Below are 24,012 nucleotides of genomic sequence, written 5' to 3' on the forward strand. Positions count from 1 at the left end.
CCATTAGCCCACTCCCACGCTCTGGGTGGGGGACGCTACCTGCTAACCCTTGGCGTGCTGGGTACTCTGTGCCCTTGCAGGTTGTGTCTGTAAAATGGGGGCAAGAGTAGCACCCCCTTCCCTGAGTGACTGAGATGGAGAGAGATCGCCCAGAGGACAGAGGCCTCATGGGGCCCCCTCACCTGCACTGTGCAGTGTGAACGGATGGGCCTCAACAGATGGCCTCAGGCTCAGGCCATACAAAGGAGAGAGATTTGACCTGAGACAAACAGAGAGGGGACAGGCAGGCAGTCAGAGGGTGGGTGGCGGGGGTGAGGGGGGTGGTAGAGGACAGAGGTGGGTGGGGAGGGCTGCTCACCGCTCAGCTGAAGACAGCAGTAGAAGGAGCTCCAGGCGTGAAGGGGAGGCAGCCATGGCCCCCTGGGTACCAGCACTGCAGATCAATGTAATCCCTTGGCCTGCAGATTGATTTGCTTTCTCGGGGTTTAATTGGCTTGTTGGCTTTGGCTTGGGGAAGAGAAAGAGGCTCTTTCCCAAGGAGAAGAGCTGTGTCAGAGGCAGCCATGGCACCTCCATCCCTGCCCCACCCCCACAGAGGGAAGCTGGGGCAGGAGACACCATTCTTACCCCCTCCCCAGGCCACAAGCTGGGCTCTCCCTGCCCACTGGAGTGGGGCAAGGCGAGGCTGAGAGGCCTGGGCTGAGGGGCTCCTGGGATGGTTGTCTGGCCCCGTGCACCTGCTCGGGCTCTGCTGCAGCCCTGGATGGGTATGTGCATGGGGGGAGGGGAGCAGGTGAGGGAGTGGGGACAGGAGAGAGGAGGAAAGCATCGACAAATCTGGGCACGTCAGCCTGTCCGGGAAGGGACCTCCCAGCTCTTTACCTTGTACCACTGAGTCAGAGAAGGGGAGCAACTGCCCAGCGGCTGGGAGCTGTGCTCGGAGGAGAGCCCCCGAGGCTCCTGCCCCAGCTCAGCACTGGGTCCATAAGACTCTGTTATATCGCCCTCTGGGGTTCAATCCAAGGACAGGAACATGGCCTTGGAGCAGCCACCTCCTGCAAGGGGGGGGGGGCAGCCCAACAAAGTGGGCTTCTCCTCTTTGCAGCCCCCAAAGGGCCAGGGCCCCCGAGGGAGACGTTGCGCTGGTGGTGGCGGCAGTGGCGGCTGAGGCCTCACAGGACATGTCTCCTCACAGCCTCAGCAGCCTCCTCTCTGCTCCTGTGGTTTTCCTAATAAACACTTTTAAAATATTTATGAAGGCAACTTCAATGAAGCAACACAACATTGCTTTAAAGTGAATTTCTTCTCCTAATAGGTAGCTTTGGCATGAGCTCTGAGTGCCAAGCTCCTAAGGGCAGGCCCATCAGGGTGAAGCCCCAGGGTTGAGCACTTGGGGTTCTCCCTGAATGAGCTAAGCAGGAAGGGGGTCCCCTTCCTTCCTCAGGGGGCCAGGCCTGGTGGCAGGTGAGGAGGCAGGGTGGTTTGACAAGGCTCAGGGACTGTACTCTGGGGGAAGGGGTTGATGAGCCTGGCTGAGGCCCTGGGAGAACTGACAGGGGAGGAGCCTGAAAATTAGAAGCGTCTCTGGAACCAGAACCATGGACAGCACCTCCAAGCTGTGCCCCCGGGGATCTGGGATGCCCAGGGGCTGGGGCCTAGGACTGCTGGGTCCGGGCCCCACTTTGTTGATAGGAAGAGCTGTGCTCTAGAAGGAAGTGATGGGTGCCATGGGTTGATAGGGAGGGGCCTGGGGGGCCCTGACCCCTGAACTCAGGTGCTCCCCAGCAGCCCTGGGAGGAAAGGCTCTGACAGCAATACCTTGTGTACATATGTTGGGGTGGCACTTGGGATCTGCAGCTGGCCCCAGATTTGTGTCTGGCCTTTGAAAGTCCAAGGAGTCCCCTCCTGCCCTCCTCCTTGCATGGACCCCCATGCCGCCCTCTCCTGTCAGTTAGGATGTCACCTGGCCCAACCTCCTCCTGGTGCAGACAGTGGGGAAATGAATGCTCCTCCCCACGCCTCCGCCCCTCCCCAGGCTGGCAGGAAAACCCCTGTCTGTATCTGTCCGGAATGCAGATGGAGAGAGGCCTTGACAGAGAAATCTGGGGAGGAAGGTTCTATCCTCACCCGGCTTATCCCCAGAAAAGTCTCTTTCTAACAAGAACTGTTTTCATCACCATCGCCTAAAGCCTGGAGCTGCTCTAATTACGTGTCAGGCTGGGATCTGACAGGAAGCATTTTAATTATTAATTTGAAGTGTGCCGAGCGTCGAGATGGAGGAGGGCTGCTTCCCTAAGCTTGCTCATGCCCAGCCCTGTCTGCTGGGGCCTCATTAGTGACACCCCAGGCCTCCCAGGCCTCCCTCCTCAGCCGGAGCCTCCTTCCTGCCACGGTGCAGGATCTGCATCTCCCACTCCTCTGCCCTGCCTAACCTCCTACTTTGCACGGTGCTTTCTTGTTTTCCTTATTTCCCTAAGATCTTTGGCACAGAGTCTGCTATTCCCACTGTACAGATGGAGGAGACTGAGGCTCAGGAAGGGCAGGGAGTCTGCCTGATGTCACGACATGCAACAGCCACACGCAGGGCAGAACCTCTGAGCTTTCCAGTTTGGGCCTGTTGGTTCTTGCTGGCCAGGGAGGCGGGGATGTCTTCTGCAGGGCTATCTCCCCTACTGTCCCATCTTCATATGCACGTCCTCTAAGGGGTACGCAGAGTTCCCTTTGATTTGTTGCATGCAGCTGAAGGGACAGGTTCCTTGCTCCATGTACACCCAGGCACGGGCATGCCCTTCTGGGTTCTGGGGTCAGACTGCTTGTCCCATCCCAGGTGAACTGGAGTCACGGCCTGGTCGTAGACTGAGGACATCATTTGGCCTGTTTCCTTTTTTGCCTCCATCCAAGGAAGATTCAGCCTCTGCTCATTGGTTGTTTTCTAGATTTGACCCTTCACATCCTCCTGTGGATCAGGGCCTGCCCCTTCCATCACACACCATTGTTTCTGCATTTCTGCATTCAGAGCCATGAAGTCCCAGACTGGTCAGCAGCTCTGGAGCAGAAGAATGTACTGTTTCACATCTGTTCAGCTGCTGACTTTCTTCTGTATCTGAAAATTCCTTCTGCTTTCCCTCTGAGCCCTGGGGGTTTTGCGAGGTTGAGGTGGCACTCCTATCCCAGGCTCCCCTTCTCGTGTTGCTAGCTGCCCAGGCAGCCAGGCCCCACCCTGGCTGATCCCCACCTTCCTAGGCCATGCCTGTCTCTGTCCACCCCCAAGGCTTAATGCTCAGACGGTTGCTTTCAGCTGATGGCCTCTGGTTCAGTTCTTTATGTAGCCTTCCTTTATGTTTGATCCTGTGCTGTAGTTGCACGGAGAGGTCATGATCCACCAGGGAGATTTGATCTAGGAGGAGCTGTGGGGTCCAGAGTTGGGAGCAAGAAACCTTGGAGGAATTGGGGAAGGCTTCCCAAATATGTGACATTTGAACTGAGACGTGGAGGATGATTGGTATTTCAGTCATGGTTGTGTGTAGGAAACAGAAGCTACTGGATTCTAAGCAGAAAGGGGTTGCATGCAGGGTGTTTGCAAAATTGTTGGAAGGGCTGAAGGAGCAGGCTTGGGGCTGGGTCTCCAGGAATGACTCCCAGAATAGTCCAGAAGGGACCAGCCAGGAGGCGGCTACCTTGGCCACAGTGAGAGGCACTGTGGGACGCTGGAGCAATCCCCTCGCCCGGCAATGCCCACGTCCTCATTTCTGGAACCTGTGAATATTACCTTATAATGGTAAAGGACACTTTGCAGATGTGATTAAGAGTCTTGATCTCACCAAAGTGGGTACAGAGGGAATATATATCAACATAACAAAGCCATTTACAACAGACCCACAGCCAACATAACACTCGGTGTGAAAAGCTGAATCCTACTAAATTCAGGAACAAGACAAAGATGCTCATTCTCACCGCTTCCACTCAACATAGTATTGGAAGTCATTTTATGGAATCTTATGTCATTATACATATATACACAGACACAATGGATATATATATATATATAATGGAATCTTACTCAGCCATAAAGAAGAACAAACTATTGCATTTGCAGCAACATGGTTGGATCTAGAGAATATTATATTTAGTGAAGTAAGTCAGAGAAAGACAAATACTATATGGTATCACTTACATGTGGGATCTAAAAGTAACACAAATGAATCTATATACAAAACAGAAGCAGACCCACAGGTGTAGAAAACAAACTTGTGGTTGCCAAAGTGGGGAGAGGGAGGGGAAGAGGGAGAAACAAGTGAGGAGTATGGGATTAACAAACCACTATACATAGAGTAGGTAAGCAACAAAAATGGGCTGTATAGTACAGGGAACCTTATTCAATATCTTATAATGAGTTATAGTAGAATGTAATCTGAAGGACAAACCTGAATCGCTTTGCTGTACACCTAAAACTAACACAATGTAACAAATCAACTATACTTCAATGAAAAAAAAGAATCTTGAGATGGGTAGAGTGCCCTGGATTATCCAGGTGGGCTCAATATAACCACAAGGGAGGTTAGATAGGAGGGAGGCAGGAAAGGAGAGCCAGGGAAAAAAGAAAGAAACAGGGTGACAGAAGCAGGATCTGGCTTGAGGATGGAGGAAGGGGCCACGAACCAAGGAGTGCAAGCAACATCAAGCAGCGAGAAAAGCCGGGGAAACGATTCTCCCCTAGAGCCTCCAGTGGGACACGGGACTGCCCACCTTGGTTTTAGTCCAATGAGATTGATTTTGGACTTCTGACCTCCAGAGTTAAGAGAATCAGTTCGTGTTGTTTTAAGCCTGTGAGTTTGTGGCACTCGATTACGGCAGCAAAGAAACACGGGGTGTAGGGAGGAATTCCTGGAGGCACTGGGTTCAGGACCTCGCTGCTGTGGCCGGGCCGGGAGGCAGGGGTCATGCTGCTGCCTGCCAGCACCCGTGAGTCTGAAGACTCAACCCTGCAATGTGGCTGCATTTCCACAACCAGGCTTGCAGGCCCAGAGCAGCCAAAGATGGCCTCCAAATTTGCGGCCCGGGTCTCGCCAAAGTGCCTCGCGTTGCTGGAACTGAGCTCATCCTCAGCGGTAAGGGGCCTAGTAAGTGTCATTTTTAGCTTTCCAATCACAGCAATCCAGGAGGGCCACCAGGAGAGGGGTAAGAATGGGATGCCCAGTGTTCATCAGACATAAACACAACAGGGAATAACGGAGTGATTAAAATGAGTATTAAGTGTTATACCCTGTCTGTGGTTTTAGCCCCAAACCCTGAAAACCTGACCCCGGCCCATGCCTGGGTGCTGTAACTGTCCTCTGTGCTCAGATGAGGCTAAGCTACTTGCCCCAAGTCCCACAGTCAGCAAGTGATAAATCAGGGATCAAACCCGGCTTTGCTCAGCGCTAGAGCTGGAGCTTCAGGGCCCTGCACAGTCCTGAGGGGAAGCAGAGTCAGTCCCGGGAGGGGAAGTGGCCTTGGGAACAGAGAGGCCAGAGGGCAGCAGCCACTTCAGGGACTGCGAGCAGCTCACCTGCCTTGAATGAAAGCTGCGTGGATGGGAGTGGCCAGGAAGGCAGAGAACCAGCAGAGACCAAGCTAGGAGGGTCTTAAGTGTGATCCTAAAGGCCACGAGGAACCGCTGAAGTTTTTTTTTTTTTTTCTTTTTTTCATGGGAGGTTTTAAAACAGGAGCGGGACACGTTGTTTTGCATTTTTGTATGTGAAGGATGGTTTACACTGGAGATCGGGGCGCTGAGTCAAGGAGAGCAGGCTGAGCCCCTCCCTTGCCCTGACTGTGTCCCCTCCTTGGCCTCTCCCTGAGCCCTAATTCCTAATGTAGACTGAACCTGCCCCGCAGCTGAGCCCCTACCTCATCCAGCCATCCTAGGGGTGCCACTGCTGACAGGGGCGATCCGGTGAGAGAGTGATTCACTCCACACAGCCGTTCGCCATTGTTCTGTCCGCAGCCCAGAGCTCACACCTTAAAAAAGCAGAGAAGTGTCGGCTTCCTCTTGAAGGAAGACCGGGCAATGCTTGCCTTGCACTTGCGAATCGAGGAGGACTAGGAGGAGTTGGGGGGTGGGAGGTGGGGGAGGAGAGGAAGGTGTCCTAGGACATGAAGCTCCATTCTCCATAGTGAAGGGGGCTCTCACTGCAAACCCGGAGCTTCCAGGCAGCCAGATGCGAGGGGAGCAATATATAATGACAGCCTGGGTCCAGGTGCGCTCTGCTGGGCCTCCAGGAGGGAGGTCTGACCCCAGGCTCTCCCACAGCCGCATCCCAGCAGGGTCTTACTTAGGAGAGAAATGAGAAGACCTGGTAAGCCAGGCTAGCCAAGCCCATCCCTCCCTGGCATCCACTGGGCCTTCAGAATGTATAAATGTTATGGGGGAAAGGCACTTGATGAAGCAAAAATTCACTTAACTGACATCTCACAATGTCCCATCCTCACTCCGTTATTTCATGAACGAGTTATCTCTGTGGCTAGTGCTCCAGTGGATTGATGCAACAGCTACAAGGGCTATTTGATTTGAAGATTCCTTTATTGAAAAGCATGAATTCATCCCTCAGTCTTGCAATGATGCCTTTAAATTAAAAAGCAAACAAAGCAAAACAAAACTGAGTGGATGCTTCAGTGCTTCCAGCAGAGGTTGGTGCCTTGAAGAGCCGGAGGGTCAGGCAAAGTGCCCTTCTTGCCCTTTGGCTCCTTCAAGACCCAGAATGACACCCCCTCCTTCTGGGAGGACTTTGGGGCTCAAGGCCCCCACTGTGGACCTGAAGAGGGATTTAGGTCCTGAGGGCAATGGAGGCCTACCGAGCGCCTGAGCTTGAGGCATGTTCATTCAATGTACATTCACTGAGAACCTACTGTGTGCCAACCCTGTGCCAGCTCCTGGAAGCACACTGATGATTCCTGCCCTCAAGGGGCTTGCAATCCACTGGAGGAGAGGCTCCAGTGGGGAAAATCCATCTCAGTGCAGTTATGAAGGTGGAAGGAAGGTATGTTTAAGACTTGCAGTGGGGAGGGTATAGCTCAGTGGTAGAATGCATGCCTAGCATGCATGAGGTCCTAGGTTCAATCCCCGGTACTTCCATGTAAATAAATAAATAATAAATAAGTAAACCTAATTACCTCTTCCCTTCAAAAAATAAATAAAATAAAAAATAAAGTAAATTAAAAAAAAAAAAAGACTTGCACGGGCAGAAGGGAGGGATGGCATGTTGAAAGATGAATTGGGGACAGGTCATATCAACAGAGGAATCAGACTGCTTGCAGGAGCCACTGTAAATGTATGAGGGCCCCTGGGGGTTGCTGGTGATGCCCACCCCACCTGGAGGGGCCTTGCTTTTCAGTTTCTGCTGACTGTTTCTGTGTGGGGTAGAAGCCCAATGTTGTCAGATCAATTGATTTTTTTAGAGACAGTTTTTTTGCACAAAATTGAGAGGATTTTCCCAAGAAACATGAAATCTGTGTTTTTATGTGATATCCTCTTTAAAACAAAATTATATGTGAGAAGCAAACAAGTTTGCAGGCCACCCATTTGCAATGTCTGGATGTGAAAAAGAGAAGCACCCAAGCAACTGGAGGGCAAGTAGGGTCAGCGAGGCCGGAGAGGGGTGTGTCTGGGCTGGAGAAGTTCTCGGCCCCCTCCACCTGCCGTGGGGCAGGAGGACCACGAGCAGCTTCGCAGGCAAGCCCCCAGCCCCTGGCTCGATCGAGCACAAGGGGCTCTTCTATGAGGCAGCCAGAGGGAAGGGCCTGGATGGGGCCTTCCTTTGGGGGAGGCAGGACCCCAAGGGAGACCCAGATGCTGAGTGGGCAAGACTGGACTCCATGTCTGGGCACACACCCTAAACGGCAGGCCTGGAGTGAAGTCCATCCTAAGAGGGCAGCACCTCATTCTCAGGCACCAGGGACACTCAGTGTGCCTCACCCATGAAAGGGGTCTCAGGCTGGTCTCCTGCCTCATGCTCCTGGCTTCTCCCCCAGGGACCTCCTGCCCTGCCCCCTTGCTGCCTCTGGGATCACAGACTGCCCCAAACATCCTGAGGCTCATCCTTTCTCATTGTTGGTCTTATGGATTTAACTCTCCACACTCACCCTGGGTCCCTGGGGCAAGTGTACCTCCTCCAAACACTGTCCCCTGAGGGAGTGGTCAATCTTGGGGGCAAAGGGGAGGGATGGTGCCAAGACTGCTGGCGAAGAGCAGGCGCCAGGGTTTGGGCCCTCCCTCTGCACTCCTGGGTCACCAGTGAACTCTTTTTCTCCCCAACCTCTCCAAAGGGACGCCAGCACGGTCTACTCCTCGGCTCAGGGAAAATTCTGTCCCTACAGGGGTCTCCTGGAAAGGCCCTACCACTGGCCACAAAGAAATCCCATAAAAATCAGGACCCCAGGCCTCCTACCACACTTCCTCCACAGGCTGTGCCTTGTAATGACCCCTGGCCAGGCTTACCTCCGTGGGGGTGGAGGATGGGTCAAGTAGAGAGAAGGCAGGTGAGCTGGTGTCCGGAGCGCTTCTAAGAAGGTGGTGGCGTGAAGGATGCCCTGCTGGGTCTGCACCACCTACTGTGCCCCCGGGGAAGCTTCCAGTCCCTGCACGTCCCAGCAGGGACAGGAGAGGGAGCAGCCCAAACAGGGAACTGAGAGCCGCAGGCAGGTGCGTGAGCCTGAGCGTTCCTGGCAGGGCGTCAGATCTCATCAGGCATGGGCCCAGGGTGTGGACAGCACGGGCCCGAGGTCACCCACTTTGGTCTCCTCGGCTGACACGTGTGGGGACAGGAAGGTGGGAGGGCTGGGTGGTGATGGCGGCTACGCAACCGTGTGTAGTGGAGGGCAGGGCAGGCAGGTGGGCAGAGTCAGGGCTCATCAGGATCTCCGCTGGCTCACCTGTAATGGGGCGGTGCAGTCCCAGTGCCCCCACCCCCACCCCATGGGGGGAAAGGTTCTGGGAGAATGCCTCGTGGGAGGGGCGTTTAACCTCCTTGTGTGACACACTGGGGCTTTGGCATGTCTGTTTGACTTACCAGTGTGCTGATCGTGTGATGTTCTTCCCTATTCAGTGCAGCGGGGCCCTATCATGATGGTCCCTCCTGGATAACACATTCTTAAGTCTCTTCTCCTGGTCTCAGACTAGCCGGGAAACCCCGATTCCTCCTCCCGCAGTCAAGAGGAAGGAGTGGGTCTGAGGGCGCCACGGGGCTCTCTAGGCCCTCACTGCATATCTTTCTCACTTTGCACCAACGTGCATCCTCTGTTGCAGCAAGGCCCCTCTCTGCTGTCCCCTGAAGGCCACCCCAGCCATCTTTGTAAAGTTCCGCCTGACCCCAATGTCCTTCGTTCCCACTTCCAAGTGACCAAGTTCTACCCCATTGCAAATGAATTCCATTTCAAATCCCTCCTCCCCCCCACCCCCACCCCCCAAAGCCTTTCCCAGATACTCCAGCCCCGAACTAATGCCAGTTCAGCCCAGACCAGAGAGGGGCTGGACATTTATTGGGCTGAGGACAGCGTCGTCTTCCTGGCTCTGGGGAGACATCAGAAGGGGAAAAGGACACTTTGGACCTGGAGCTGTTTTCTGCTGGTCACCTAGTCAGTGACCCAGACCCACTGGTTTTAGAAGTCTTGCTTCTGGGGGCCTGCGGCCTGGGCTGGAGGAAGCGGGGCCTGGCCCAGATGAGTGCTGGTCAGCTGTGCCGAGGGAAATCCGTGCTCTGGCAGTGCTTCTACTCCCGGGGGTTCCAGATACCCTGAAGCCAGGAGTGTGGGAAGCATGGCGAAGTCAAGATCCAGATCCCATTTCTGCATTTCAGAGCTGGCTATTTGGGGAAGGATACACCTCTCTGGGCCTCAGTTTTCTCATTTGTAAAATGGTAATAGTCTCAGGGACTTGGAGGGTTGCTGTAAAGTAGGTAAGATAATTTACATAAAGTGACTAATGCATCAAGTAATAGGTATTCCACGAACAGCAGCTTTTATGTAGTGTAAATAATAATAGCAGCGTGAACCCCCAGCTCCACCAGTTTCCTGCTGTGCAACTTTGAACAAATTCCTTGTTTGTTCATCAGCTTCCTCACCTGTAAAATAAGGATTGTGGTTCATCCATTTACTTAATGAATAATTATTGAGCAACCTATTATGTGCCGGGCACAACTAAATCTGCCATTTAGTGCTGAGATGCAGCCCAGTGCCCAGGCGCAGGTGCATACTAGGTGGCTGATAAATGTCAGCTCCCTCACACAAGCCCCAGCTGGGGGATGGGAGGCAGGGGAGGGTGGGGAGGGGTCGGAGCAGTGAAAGGGACCTCAGGAAGGGCAGAGGAGAAAGGGGTGGGAGGCTGGGCCTGCCTTGAATTCCAGCTTCCTCCCCGCCCTTTTTTCCTCCTGTTGACAGGGCCTCACCTTGTCTCTAAGAGCTGGGGTCTCTGTGTGGTTTGCCACCCTTTCTGCCTCTTGGTCCCATCAGACGGCTTCTGTAGACTGGCTCATCTGTCCCCTGCCTATAAAATAGAGACAGTGGTGCCTCCTCATTCTCAGACATTGGAGACACTGCAAGGAGCATGAGGGCTGAAAGGACTGGGAGTGGCCCAGGCTCTCCAAGCAAGACTCCACCCGGCGCAGCCCGGCCCTCTGGGGGCTGTGCAGGCCCAGCTTCCCAGCACGGAGGCCCGCCCACAGGAGCCGCTTGCTCCTTCTCTACCCGCTGAAGCAGGGCAGGGCGGGCTCGTACACATCCAGGTAAGTCTGCCTTTGGGAAGGAGAGGCAAAAGTCTGCCTCGGAGGAGAAGGCACAGGGGTGCGAGTGATCCTGGGCCCAGCTAGAGTGACGCCAGCCCCAAGCCCTCAATCCACACCGCAGGCTGCAGATCACGCCGGCTCTCAGCCCTGGCCCTGGACACTGCTCCTTGAGAGCCTGCCTCCTGACGAAAGCCCTTCAGGACGTAGCCCAGGCCGGCAGCCGATTCCACCCCGGCGCTCAGGGGCCTGCACGAGGAGTCCCAGGTTAGAGCCCCACCTCATATGCACACTTCTGGACACTCCTGTCAGGAGCCCTGACAGGAGAAGGAAGGTGGTTCTGGCCACACCTCCTGAGACCTAAGAGGTGAGCAGGCATCTCTGTGCCTAAGATGAGCTCTGTGACAGCTTTGGGACCTGTGGGGCCGGATCCTTAGCATTTTAAAATTTTATTATGACTGCATTTGTTTAAATATATATATATTTATAGCTCTATGTGCCCACAGCCCCAAGCCCCTCCCGGGCCCCTAGTTTTTCCCCTTGGCTTTCTGTCTGGCCGTGTAGGGCAGCACCGTCTGAGTGCTCTTGTCTGACACCGTTTGGGTGCTGCTGTTCCTCGTGACCCTTCGGGTCTGCTCGGGGGCCAAGGTCGGGCCCGAGCAGCGGCCAGTCAGCGGCGAGCGCCTCGGCTTGTAGGGAGCCGGGGAGGGCTTGAGGGCGCCAGCCGGGGCCTCTGTGTGGGGAGGCTCTGGGGACAGGCCCGCCTCCTCCTCTGCCGCCTCCTCCACGCCATCCCCCTCCTCGTCGTCACAGCACAGAGCATGGTAGAGCACTTTGTCGCTGAAGCGCACCCTCTCCCGCGTGCCCGGGGTCCGCTGGGGCAGCTGGCCCTTCGGGGGGCCGGCACTGAAGGCCTCCTCGCTGGAGGAGTCCGGGGTCTCCACCCGGGGCCCGTTGGGGATGGGCGTGCCGCCGTTCATGAGCCGGTAGTCAGGGCCAGCCCCCGGCCGGGCAGGCTCGGGGCCGTCCACGGAGTCTGAGGGGGTGGGGATGTCCAGGAAGGAGCAGAACTCCCAGCTGTCCGAGAGGATGTCGGCTGTCACGAAGTCCAGGTGGCCCAGGTCAAAGGGGCCGCCCACACCTGCTTTGTCGCTGCTGGAGGTGCTGCTCACAGTGGCTGTGGTCCAGTCATCCGGCTCCAGTTCAAAGTCGAAGTCTGAGGTTAGCTTATCGATCTGGCTCACCACCTGGCCAGGGAAGGGGAGAGGAGTGACAGGGGCCAGGCAGCGGCCAGCATCACCTAGGTGAGAGTGCACCCTGTCCCCACCCTGCTAGAGCCCCTGGCTGACGACCCTACAGGACACAGCTGGACTTGAGGTCACAGGTTGGTTTGCCCTGTTGAGGGCCCAAACCGGACCAGGGTGCACAGAGCTGGAACCGGCCATTTTCATTTTCCACTCCTCAGTGCTTCTGGGGGAGGGAGGAGACTGCCTTCCAGCCCTGCACCCATCCATTCACAAGCCCCTCTCCCCCAAAGCCAGCTGCTGTTCTAGGGGGCAGCCCTGGTGCTCAGAGCTTGATCTTTTGATTGACAGGGGTCATTTAAAAAGGGCTAAGAGACTCCAACAAGTCCATTCAGTGGCGGGATGACCCACCCTCAGAAAGGAAATGACGTGTGGTAACTGCAGACTGCCCAGGCTTTCTAAAGCATCCTGGACTAGCCCCTGCAGCGGGCCAGCAACCACCCCGCAGAGGTCTCCATCTCCCCACCCCGACACAGCCCCAGAGCCTCCTCCTCTCCCCCTCCCTTCCCGGCCCCTTGATGAGTGGAGATCAATCCTGGCTTGCTGGGGAGGGAATAAAGCAAGCATTATTTGGTAAGCAGTAAGGAAACCATCCATCCTGGGCCCAGAGCTGCCTATTAAATGCACTCGGGGTAGCTCAGTGGCGGAGGTCACTGCGCCCGCCTGTCCTGCCGGAAGTGAAGCCCTGTTCCCTGCAGGCGGCCCTGCCTCAGGACAGCCCCTTGCCGAGGCCACTGTCGGCACATGCATTAGTGACAAAGACAGTGAGAGAGAAAAGGAGACCCAGTCGGAGACACAGGGAGAGGACAGAGCAAGGGGAGGAGTAGAGATTCAGGTCAAAATCCAAACCAGCAAAACAACAAAAGCAAAGCAGAGGGACAAAGAGACCCAGAGACGAAGATGTACGCGGTGAGTCATCAGGCCCAGGAGCCAGCTCCCGGCCCTGTCCAGTGCTCTGTCCCTGGGGTCAGAGCGGTCAGTTAATTCATTAACTAATGAAGTCCCTAATTCAACAAACCTTTACTGAAGACGACTGCTGTCCAGGGATGTGCAAGGTGTTCGGCAAGGAGTGGGGTGGTGAGTGGCCCACAGTGCAAGTGCAAAGCAAGGGCAGAAGCAACGGGTCAGGAGGAGTCCAGCTCAGTGGGACACCTACTGAGTCAGGACTCCGGGGCTCCGATGCAGGTGGACTGGAGGTCATTTTCCCTCTCTAGGCCTGTTTCTCAATCTGTAAATGGGGAGTTGGGTGACGAGCTTATCTCCAAAGTTCCTTCTGCCTCTGAGATTCTAGGACTTTGTGTTTACAGGAGTGACTCGAGACGCTGTTCTGGAATGTCAGTGTCGAGGGATGCCCACCGCCCCCACCCCAGACCAGGGATGGAAGGAACACTTGGCTGAGGCCTATGGCAGAGCTGGGGGAGTCAAGACACCTGGGGTCCTGATTCAGCTGAGACACTGAATGCTCTGTATGTCTTTGAGTAACTCACACAACCTCTCCGGCCTTCAACATCACTCACCACCCAGTGGGTATGGTCATCTCAGCCCTGCCAGCCTCACCAGAGCTTCATGAGGAACAATGCGAAGTCAGTTAAAGGGCTTCATGGGGACACTGGTATAAAAGCGACATCATCTCCCATCTCTGAGCACCTACTGCGTGTCAGGCTTTCCACTCACAAGATCATCACCTCCTGAGTTTACAGATGACGGCCCGAGGCCCAGGGAAGCCGAGGTTCCAGCCACCCCAGCCCTGCAGCACTGCACATAGGGAGTTGCTGTGATTCTGGGCTCGGACAGGCCACGAGGACAGGGCTCCGCCTCCAGTCTGGCCACCCCTTCTTATGCCCTCCCTTGCCCTAGAATGACTCCCCCACCTCAGAGAAGCTCACATTCCCCCCCAAACCCTTGCTTAACCCAAGCCCCACTGGAAGCTGGCGGGAGCCCTGGCCTAGAGTAGGGGCTCCCAGCCCGGGGCACGCAGCAGCCCACTCCCCGGGGTTTCCGATTCCCTGGGCCTGGTGGGGCTGGAGAGGCACTTATCCAACACGCTCCCACGAGGTGCTGCCGCTGCTGGTGGTGCAAGGACAGACTGAGAACCACTGGCCGAGGGGACTGCGGACTTAAGCTGTGAAGAAATAGGAGCCTAGGGCCTTGCTGCCCTCAGAAGAGGCCCTGAGCCTCTGAGACAGCCACACCCTCTAATCAGACTCCCCTGATCAAGCAGAGCAGCTGAGAGTCCGCTGCTTTGAGGGTGGGAGGACCTCAGTGGTAATCTGGAGTTTAAGGACTCGGCTGTGAGCTCACAGGGTTGGCTGAGGGCAGGCCAGGCCTGAAGCTGGGCTCCCAGTCCCCTGGGAGGAAGGTGCAGGGTTCACAGGAGCAGGAGCCCCAGAGCCTTCAGGCCTGGATACACACCCACCCTGCCCAAGAAGCCCTTGCCGGCCACCTGCTCAGGAGGCATTCACGTTTGGGCCCTTCCTCTTCTCCATTAGAATGTCCCTCTCTGGTCCCATCCTTGGAGTGTGGAGGGGAGGAAGAGAGGGTGGTATGGGTCAAGTCCCAAGTCTGCCCTATCTTGGTTGGAGGCCTGAGAGGCAGGTAAGTTCCCTCTCTCATGTCTTGTTCCTTCCCCTGTGAAACAGGGGGATGCGCCTCTGCTCATCAGGCCCCAGGGATCTGACAGATAGGAATGTGCTTTAACTGCAGAGTCAGCACAGCCAAGCACTTAAGAACCGGGGCTCTGGAGCCAGACCTGAGGTCCAGCCCTGGCTTTACCACCTAGAGGCTGTGTGACGTTAGCCAAGTTACTCAACTTCTCTGGGCCTAAAGTTTCTTCATCAAAGGAGAATTCTAGTAATACCTACTTGATAGGGCTGTGGTCAGGCTTTAATGACTTGATGCACAGAAAGCATGTAGAACAATGCAGACCACCAGTATCCACTGTGCACCCATGGGTGCTAACACAGGGCCAGGCCTCTGGCACCAGGCCCAAGAGCTGATGGGAGTCAGTTCTTCACGAAGGAATGACATTGTGATGGGGACAATTCCAATGCTTGTGGCAGAATAATGGGACATATTGGCTCTTTCAAACCCCAGCACATGGGTGGCACCTATGTTCCCTATAGTAGGGTTGTCTCCCGACAGAACAGGAGAAAAGGTTTTAAAAGCCAAACAGTTGAGACTCACAGGCAAATCTAGGCCAGCCTATTAGGTGGGACAGGTCACAGCCACTCGATGAGGATCAGAAAGGGGAGTGATGTACCATGGGGACCCAAACTGTATGCAGGGACCAGGTCAGTCCACAAACCCCGCTGCCTGTCCCTGGTGCCTCATTCACGGGGCCAGTGGGGAGGGCAGATGGTGGGCAGGCCCCAGGCTACCTGCCTCTCTGCTTTGACTGTCTTGAAATCTATGATTTCTCTCTGAGATTTAATAATCATTTTGCCTACATGTAATTTGGGATTGTCTTGGAGTGCAGGGAAATAATTATATACACAGAAGGAAAGAGAGGGGGAGAGAGAGAATGGAGAAAGAAATGGAACAGAGAAAGCATAGAACCTCGAAGCCGGGAGCGGGTGGAGACACCGTGGAGACCACCCTTCTCATTGTGCTTGCTGATGGCAAACTGAGACCCAGAGACAGGAAGGAGCTGAGCTGAGACCCGGAAGTCAGGGGTCCAGGCTCCTGGGCCCGGCCCCTTAAGAACAAGAATTGTCTGCTCTAAAGGGAGCAAGAGTGAACACTAGAGAGGAAGGGCTAAGGGCCATGACAAACCCTCTGGGGGTCCCAGGCCCTGTGCCAAGGGTGTCCACAACCTGTGTCCTGGTCACAGCCTCAGCTGCACCCACCTGAACACCGCACTCATCCAGTCTCCCCACCGACAGCAACTTCCTGTCTAGCTCCTGCTGCACGAGGCACCCGGGGAACTTCCAGCCAGCAGGACCACATCACCCCTCTGCTTCCAGCACTTCCCTGTTCCCCAAACTCCTGAGCCTCCCAAACACAACCCCACACCAAACCTGGTCGCAGGTCCAGTTCTCTCCAGCAATCAGCCTCCACGCGGCTAGGCCGGCCTCCTCACCAGCCCTACTCCTCCACCAAGCTCACTTGTGCCTCTGGCCTCACCTGGAACGCCTCCTTTCTTCCCTACTCACTCCACCTGACTTCCATAAGGCAGTCTTCCCTGATTCCAGTTGAGGATAGGTTCCCTGGGAGAGGCTCTCAAAGCACCCTGCACCTCTCCTTTGTCTTCCAGTATTTACCACTGCTACCATTTTATGTGTATATATGTTATAATGCAGTTGATGTCTGTCTTCCTATTAGACAGGAAGCCCCATGAGGGGCAGGACTGGGTCTGCCTCGCTCACCACTGCATCCCCAGTTTGGCACAGGAATTGGCACACCCTTTACAAATACAGCTTTGAATGAGCAGATGCGTTGAGATAGAAGGCTTACTTAATAAAACCGCTGGGGGCTTCTTTTTCGAGAAAGAGTTCCTTGGTCCTGGACACCCCAGTACTCCCTGCCTCAGCCTGCCCTCCGGCCCTGGGTGAGACCCATCTCCAAGGAAAGCGTGTCCGTATTCCCTAAGTCCCCAGGACTGAGGACCTGGGAGTCCTAGAACCTGTTAATCCTCTCGCTCCTCACCTCTGGCCCCTACCTCCTTTGACAAGCTGCTACCTCCTTCCCTCCTTTCCAGCTCTCCGGGCAGCTGGTTACATAACTGGGGATTCTGCATTATTTATGACCACTGATTATTTTTTAATTCTTTATTATGTTACTTATTGTCTTCCTGGGGGGCTGTGGATTTGGGGAAGGGGTTGGGGGGGGGGAGCGAGGTGGCCATGATTCACGATTCTCATCCTGAATTTGGCTTAATTGGCCAGGGAGCTTCGTGAATCTGTTCAGAGGAGGAGAATGCAAAGGGAAAAGGGTGGAAATGAAGACGAGAAAAAAAAAAAAAAAGAAAAAATCCGCACAATTCTTGCTGAGCGGCGGGTGATGGAGCTGACCCACTTTGGCACAGCTCCGTGGTCCCCAGCCTCGCCTGCTCCAGCTGCTTCCTGACTGGGCCACATTTATCTTGTGCCCGCACGGCCCTTGGCTTTCAGCGCCACCTCATAGGCAGCATCTTGCCCAGGGGACTGCACAATCACCACTGGGTCCGCTCCCCAAGAACACTGAGTGTGTGGGGGGGTCCCCCACCACTGCCCCTGGCTGTAGAAGGTTTGTGCCCAGCCTTCCATCCTCCTGAGGTGTTCAGGCCAAAGTGGGCAACTGTGCCCGTAAGTTATGTCCTACCCAAGAGTCAGTGATGATGTGAGGGACACCAGTGATCAACACAAGAAACACTTTTGAACCCCCGTGCTGTGCAACATTTTGGAGAGGGGGAAACCGTGCAGGAGGAGGCCAAGTACCTGCTCAAGGTAAGCGCAACATCTGAGAAACCAAAGGCAAGGCCCTTATCCCTGGCCTTGAGGGCCCCTGTAGGTAGGGAACAGGGGGAGCAGTGGGGAGGCAAGATTCCCACCCAGAAACACAACCAGATTTCCGAAAAGCGTGTGGGATTCTCACTGAGGACAAATCCAAATTCCGCACAGTGGCCCGCAAGGCTCCGTGTAATCTGACTCCCTGCTCCCTCTCTGACCTTTCTCCTGCTTTTCTCCTCCTCCCTCACTTCACTTCTTGCTGATCCTGAACGTGCGGAGCACATTTCTTCCCCAGGATCTTCGCACAGGCTGGTCCCGCCTCCTGGAAGGCTCATCCCCTAGACATCACCCCCACTTCCTTTGGTTCTCTGTTCAAAAACCATCTTATTGGAAGCCCCCTTCCTACCCTCATCACAACCACCTTGGGGCTGGGGGGTGGGATGGGGAGCACAGAGCTCATTACCCTCATTTAGAGATGGGAGAAAAGAAGCACAGGGAGGTAAAGTAATTTTCCCAAGTTCACATAGCTAGGCAGGGGCAGAACTTGGATTTGAACCAGAGGTGTCTGGCGGCAAGGCCCATGCTCTTAGCCCCTAGGCTGTGCTGTGTCTCTATGTTAGGATTTTGAGGAGCTTAGAGAGCCTGCTGGAATTGGTCTGGCATCCTGGAGTATTGGGGAACCTAGGAGAGATGAGGGCTAATTAATGATTGACCGTCACATCCCTCTGCAGCACAATTTTAGCTTTCAAAGCACTTTTACACTCCTCATCTCTTAGTCCATTAAACTACTTGCCCCATCCACGGGGCAGAACTCGCTCTCTATCGCCCAGGCCAATGTCAGGGCTGCAGCAGGGGTTTGGGAGGGTGCGGGAGGTATGGGGGTGGGGACTCCAAATCCTTTAGGGGTGTGAGTAGGTATTGTCCCCCTTAGCACATGCCAAGCCCTGTGAACCCTTCTAAGATCGCACTGAGGTGCAAATGAGCATCATCCCCGTTTCAGACATGAGCAGACTGAGGGTCAGGGTCCTGGGGAGGGAGTGCTTTAGTGTCTCTCATCTTTCTGTGAACTCCAGGCTGTGTGCTCAAGAGGGTGAGGAGAGTCTGCCATGATCAGTGGGGTCTGGGGTGGGGGAAGGGAGCAGCAGACAGAGGAGGCTGGCAGAGGGGGTTACGGCTGAGCCGGTCCTCCCTGCTGGCCTTGCTCCTCCATCAGGCATCCTGTGCTAGCCCCCAGCAGTCTCACACGTGAATCTTGTCTGCCCGCTGAGATGAGTGGGGGTGGGGAGTGATGAGGGAACAAGTGTCTGCCACCCTCTCAACCTTGAGCCTACTACCTTGTGACACCCCTGAAGGCAAATGCCACACCAAGCTATAGCAAAGGAGAGCCTGACAGATTCAGCTTTATGGCCCCCTTGGAGGTTCCAGGGAGAAGAGGGACTGCAACCCTTTACTCCAAACTGGGGCCTGGCACCCCCCTCTCGTTAATCCCTTTCTTAACAAATCCCATCCCACAGGAACTCAGTTATGGCATCTCCTCTTCTGCCTGGGCCTCCCGGAGACTCATCTGCCTTCTGCAACACTTCCCTTTGCCCATCACCCCATGTCCAGACCCTGCCTGGGGGGGTGGGGGAATTCTGAGGCCTGTCCCCCCTCCCAGCTGGGTGTCATTGGCAGCGGGCAGGCGGTGGCATACGGGGTAGACTCTGGTTGCTGTAGCAACCTGCCAAAGTCTTGGGTGGAGGCACATGGCCTCCAGGGTGTGTGTGGGGAGGGGACTCATCTCTCTCTGTCCCAGCTCAGGCCTCTGGGCTGCAGAGCCTGGGAATTTGAAGCTCTGCTGTGCCAGACATGGGAGTGGGTGAGTGTTTGTGCTGGGAAGGGACTGCAAATAAATCCTAGCACTTTTGAGCTCCTTGACTTGCCCCTAAAAGGTACCCCTCAGAGCATCACAGTACAAGCATAAGGTATCACCTCTAGAAGGCCCCTGTCAAAATGCAAAGAGGTCACCCATTAGCCCACCTGCTGAAGCTCCAGAATAGGCATCAGAAACCTGAGTTCTAGGCTTCGTTCTGCCATTGGTAGGCTATGTGACTTTGGACAAGCCCTTATCCCTCTCTGGGCTTCAGTTTCTTCAACAGCAAACAGACAGGGCTGGTCTAGATGACCTGTGAGATGCCTTCAAGCTCTGGACGGCTATGCTAGGGGGAAGATGAAAGGCAGGTGCTGGAAGATGCTCAGTTGGGAGTAGGCTCTGAGCTTATCAAAGCTGCTTCCCAGGCTGAGAGTCAATCCTGGCTCTTTCTGGGCAGGCTTGCTGGGGCATCAGTCCCACGCCCCTGCCAAAGACTGAGACTCTGGGCCGTTCCCATGGCCTTGGTGGAACCACAGAACATCTGAAATAAGATGGGGGGTGGGGAGGGTCAAAGAGGGGGACTGTAGTCCTCTGGACCAATGAGGTTGGGGGAGGAGGGGTTGCTCAGGGGCATCTGGCCTTTGACCTCTAAACTGTATTCCCCAAAGATGTTCAGCCCAGACCACGGGAAGAAGTACCATTTCTCTCTACCTACAGCAACAGGCATTTCCACCTCCTGAGAAAGGACTTCCGAGTAGGCTCCATGAGGCTGACTCTGGGCAGAGGGGCTGCCTTGCCCAACCTCTCCTCTTGTCCCAGCATCTCCACAACCCTCTCTACTCTGAACACAACTCCCTTCAAACACCCCTTGCTCCTTGGCTCTCAGGCCAGACTGGAATGCCACTTTGCCAGTCAGGAGTTGGTGGAGATAGTCCACCATCACCCCTTCTCCCCACCACTCCCAGTGCCCCCCTACAGCTGGCTGGGGAGAGCTCAAGCCCATAACTCCAGTTCAATCACTCCCCCTGCCATCTCTGCAGGGACCCTGGTTACAAGGAGCTGAAATTTGCCTAAAGCCCACCTGGCTGGCATAATGGCACCCAGCAGGCATATTCAGGCCAGCAGCTCAGAACGCTGGTCATGCATTTTGGGCTCGAACACAGCCCAGGAGGCAGGGCTGAGGACATGTGTACCTCATTACCCTGGCAATGTGGGAAGCAGTAATTAAACTGGGCTCCGCTTAGAGAGACAGAGAGGGGCACACATCCCAGGTTCTCTTGGTGACTTTTCAGCCTTGGCAACAAACGTTCAGAACTGTTGGACGTGGATGTATCCCTTCTGAGATTCCTGACCCTGCCGACATACACAGGAATTTTGACACCCACGAGCAGTCCCCTGGACCCATTCCTCCCTCAGGGCAGAAGAGGCATCGCTGGCTTTAATTTCTTCAGGATCGAGGGTTCTAAGTATCTGCGTGATCTCTGGGGAATGCTCTGCGCTGGGCCTCGAGCAGCGGGGACGGCCTCAGTAGAACCATCTACATTCTCCCAGGGCTTCTTATAAGCCAATCAGAGTCTGGGAGGCAGATAGTGGGGTCAAAGGTCAGCTTGGGTCACAGAATGTCTTCCACTAAGAGGCTGTGGCGGGATTCGGTCCTTATTGGCCACCTTGGCAGCTCTGAGCGTTAACCCCTGAGTCCTGTGCCCACAACATGCTGCCCAAGCAAGCAGTCTCTGGATCACAGGCCCCTCCAGCGCTGGGGTACAGTGACATTTAGCAAAGCAGATTTGGGGAAAGGAGAATAAGAGGAAGGAAGGACCCAGCAGAGTGACACAGGTGCACACAGCTTTGCTGGCCCACACACACTTAAACACCTATGTGTGAGTACGACTTTGTGCCAGGCCCAGGAAAACTGGTCTAGGGGCTATCCGGCCCCTCACTCACCTCCCTTAGCTCCTTGGCCACCTCCTTGAGCTCTCGCAGGATGCCCTCAAGCTGCCCGATGACCATCTTCATGCGTTGTCGAATCCGCTCCCGCTCACCACCACTGCTGGGGTCGTCACTGGGCTGCCCGAGGTCCGGGGTGCCCCGAATGTTCATCCTTTACCACGTGGCCGCAGGCCTGCCCATACTCCCCCCAGCCGGGCACACGCTGCGTCTGCCTCCACGGAGCCCCCCTCGGCCAGGCAGAGCTCCACATCTTAACGGCCCCCCAGCCCACCCTGGCCCTGGGTGGTCCTCACCCAGCCCCTGCCCCCTGCCACCTCGCCTCCTCTACCTCTGGGTGGGGAATGGGACACCCAGAGGGAGACAGAGTCTGACAGAGGGGGTCAAGGTGAGGACATAGAAGGGCAGGGGGAGGGGCCTTGGTTCTCAGGAGTGGCCTCCAGGACTTGAAGTGCCTGTGGGTGTGCTGAGCTGGACACAGAGGCAGGGGGATGACTCTGCAGGGACTAAGGGTAAGAGATGCCCTTGGGATGGGGGGAAGGCAGCAGTAACCCCCTCACAACTCCTAGGCAGTTGCAAAGGCAGAGGTCTTGGGATGCAACTGACACCTGCAGAGGGCTGGTGGCCAGGGTCTTCCAGATGTGTAGGGGGCTCCAGGTGTGGGTGGCTCTGGGAAGGGAGCTGGATTGGAGGAGGGCAGCCCCCTGCAGAGAAAGCGAGCCTGGCGTCAGCCCTCCCAGGCTGCAGCACCAGCCGGCAATGCCGCTGCCTCCCTCCTCACCCCAGCCTGCACCCTTTCTCGCTGGGGATTTGTTTTCTTTCTTTGTGGGGAGGGGTGGCGGGGGCAGATGCTCTACAGCACAGCCCCTCCTCTAGAGGGAAAAGAGGGAGCCCCTGCTTTAGAAGCAGAAGTCCTCAACCTGTGCTGGGGCACCCTGCCCCAGCTCCCCTCCAAACCTCCCCCATCAGCCAGGCCTGGCCTCGCTGGTTCACCAGAGGGCCTCTCAGTCATCTGTCCTCACTCCTGGTACCCCTAGGGTGCCCTCATTCCCAAATGGACCCTCCCTTCCCCAGCCCCGCCTTCCGTCAGAACCCCCACTCCGCTCCCGGACTCACCGAAGGTGGGGGCACCGGCCTTCCTTCCTAGCAGCGTCGGGGGCCAAGTCCCAAGGCGAGGTTGGGGGGCCCCCAAGGCTCCCTAGGGCGGGCTTCCCTCTCTGGACCCTTCGGCCCCTGGCCTCAGGGAGGTCCTCAGAGCCGCCACCGGAGACATCTGGGCGGTGGGAGGGGGCGGGGCCTCCCCGCTCCAAGGAAGAGGGCAGGAAAAATCTCCTCCAACCCCCGCCGGGCTCCCGGTGGGGAATGAGCAAGGGTCCGGAGGGTCCGGGGCTCCGAGGCCACAGGTGACTCGGGCACAGGGCGACCCAGGCGACACTGGGCCGGTCCCAGCGCGTGAGCCAAAGTCGGAGGGATGGGAGGACGCCGGGATCCCCTTAGCCCACGCCCAGCATTCCCCGGGCTCGGCACCGTCCGGGATTCGCTTTGTCCAGTCCAGATCCGCCGGCTCCGGTCTCCGCCGGGGTCTGCCCTGCCCTGCCCGGAGGGAGCAGGTACCCGTGGGCGCCCGGGACGCTCTCACCCCGGACCCAGAACGACCGCGCTCCGGCACCTGCGGCGTCCGCGCAGCCCCGCGGTCCGCCGGGGGCGACAATGCTCCTGCCGCTCAGTCCACGGTCGGAAAGGTCCGGAATCTCCGGGTCCCGGGGGGAGGGGCCGTGTCGACCGCCGGGACCAGGTCCCGGCCGGGCCGGGCCGGGCCGAGAGCGCGCGAGGCAGGGGCCCGGGCGCAGGAGCGGCGCGGGGCGGAGGAGAGGAGGCGAGAAGAGCGAGAGGAGGCGGCGAGGCGAGGCGAGGCGAGGGGAGGGGGCGCGCGGCGGGCCCGGCGGGGGCCGGGGCGCACGGGGCTCTCAGCCTCCGCTCGGCTCCGCTCCGCCGCCTCCCGCCCGCTGGCTCTCGGCTCGCCGCCTGGCCAGCACCCCCACCACCCCCACCACCGGGCGCCGGGTCGGGCCGGTGCGGCCACCAGGCGCCGGGTCGGGCTGGGCCTCCCTCGGCCGCCTCGCCCTGCCCCGCCCCGCCGGGCTCCGCGGGGCCTGGGCCCCCGCGCCCCGAGCGCCGCGCCGCCCGCGCCCCGGCCGCCCCCGGCCCGGCCCGCCCCGCCGCCGCCGCCGCCCCCCTCCCCCCCGCCGGACGGGCCGCCCGGGCGGGCGCTGGCTCCCCTCAAAGGCCGCCCGGCTCGCCCGGCTCCGCTCGCCGCGGCGCTGGCAGGGAAGGGGCCGGCCCGGCGCGCCGGGAGGGATCTTTTAAAGCGACACACACGCCTCCCGGCGCCGAGAGCGAGCCGGGCGGTCTCGCCACCCCGGGGACCGGGAAACGTCCTGCCCTTGCGGGCCTGGGGCGGGCTGGCCCGGGCGCACTCCTGCTGACCTCGGTGCGCGGAGGGGCAGCGGCCGAAGGGCTGGCTCCGTGCCTCCCCACCTTTCCGAACGCCCTCACCGCCCCTTCCCCCACTGCGGTGAGCCCCAGGCTAGCCTTTTGGCTAAATGTCTCGCATTCAGACTCTCTCCCTCCCTCCATCATACCTCAGGTACTCCGGACAGTACCTTCAATCAGATTAATTCAGAGAATAGAATACTGACAATGTTTAGTGAGCACAGACTGTGTGCCAGGCT

The 24,012-nt window shown here is 57.0% G+C and overlaps 1 protein-coding gene across 1 annotated transcript; it reads right to left on the reverse strand.

The window, feature by feature from the left end:
- Window positions 1–11,160: 11,160 nt before the first annotated feature.
- On the reverse strand, window positions 11,161–23,574 carry INSYN1 (inhibitory synaptic factor 1). Its single transcript, XM_032468878.1, has 3 exons — window positions 22,397–23,574; window positions 21,278–21,984; window positions 11,161–11,998 (listed from the first exon to the last, which is right to left on the reverse strand). Exons 2-3 carry the CDS (start codon window positions 21,431–21,433, stop codon window positions 11,279–11,281), a joined length of 876 nt encoding a protein of 291 aa, XP_032324769.1. The 5' UTR covers window positions 21,434–21,984; window positions 22,397–23,574; the 3' UTR covers window positions 11,161–11,278.
- Window positions 23,575–24,012: the final 438 nt, after the last annotated feature.

This window comes from Camelus ferus, chromosome 27 (assembly GCF_009834535.1).
Source record: "Camelus ferus isolate YT-003-E chromosome 27, BCGSAC_Cfer_1.0, whole genome shotgun sequence".
Classification (NCBI taxonomy): Eukaryota; Metazoa; Chordata; class Mammalia; order Artiodactyla; family Camelidae; genus Camelus; species Camelus ferus.

Coding starts and splice junctions, on each gene's coding strand:
- INSYN1 (XM_032468878.1), bottom strand. CDS start 21,433: ATGAACATTCGGGGCACCCCGGACCTCGGGCAGCCCAGTGACGACCCC. Junction 11,999..21,277: donor TGGCCAAGGAGCTAAGGGAG/GTGAGTGAGGGG, acceptor TTCCCTGGCCAG/GTGGTGAGCCAGATCGATAA.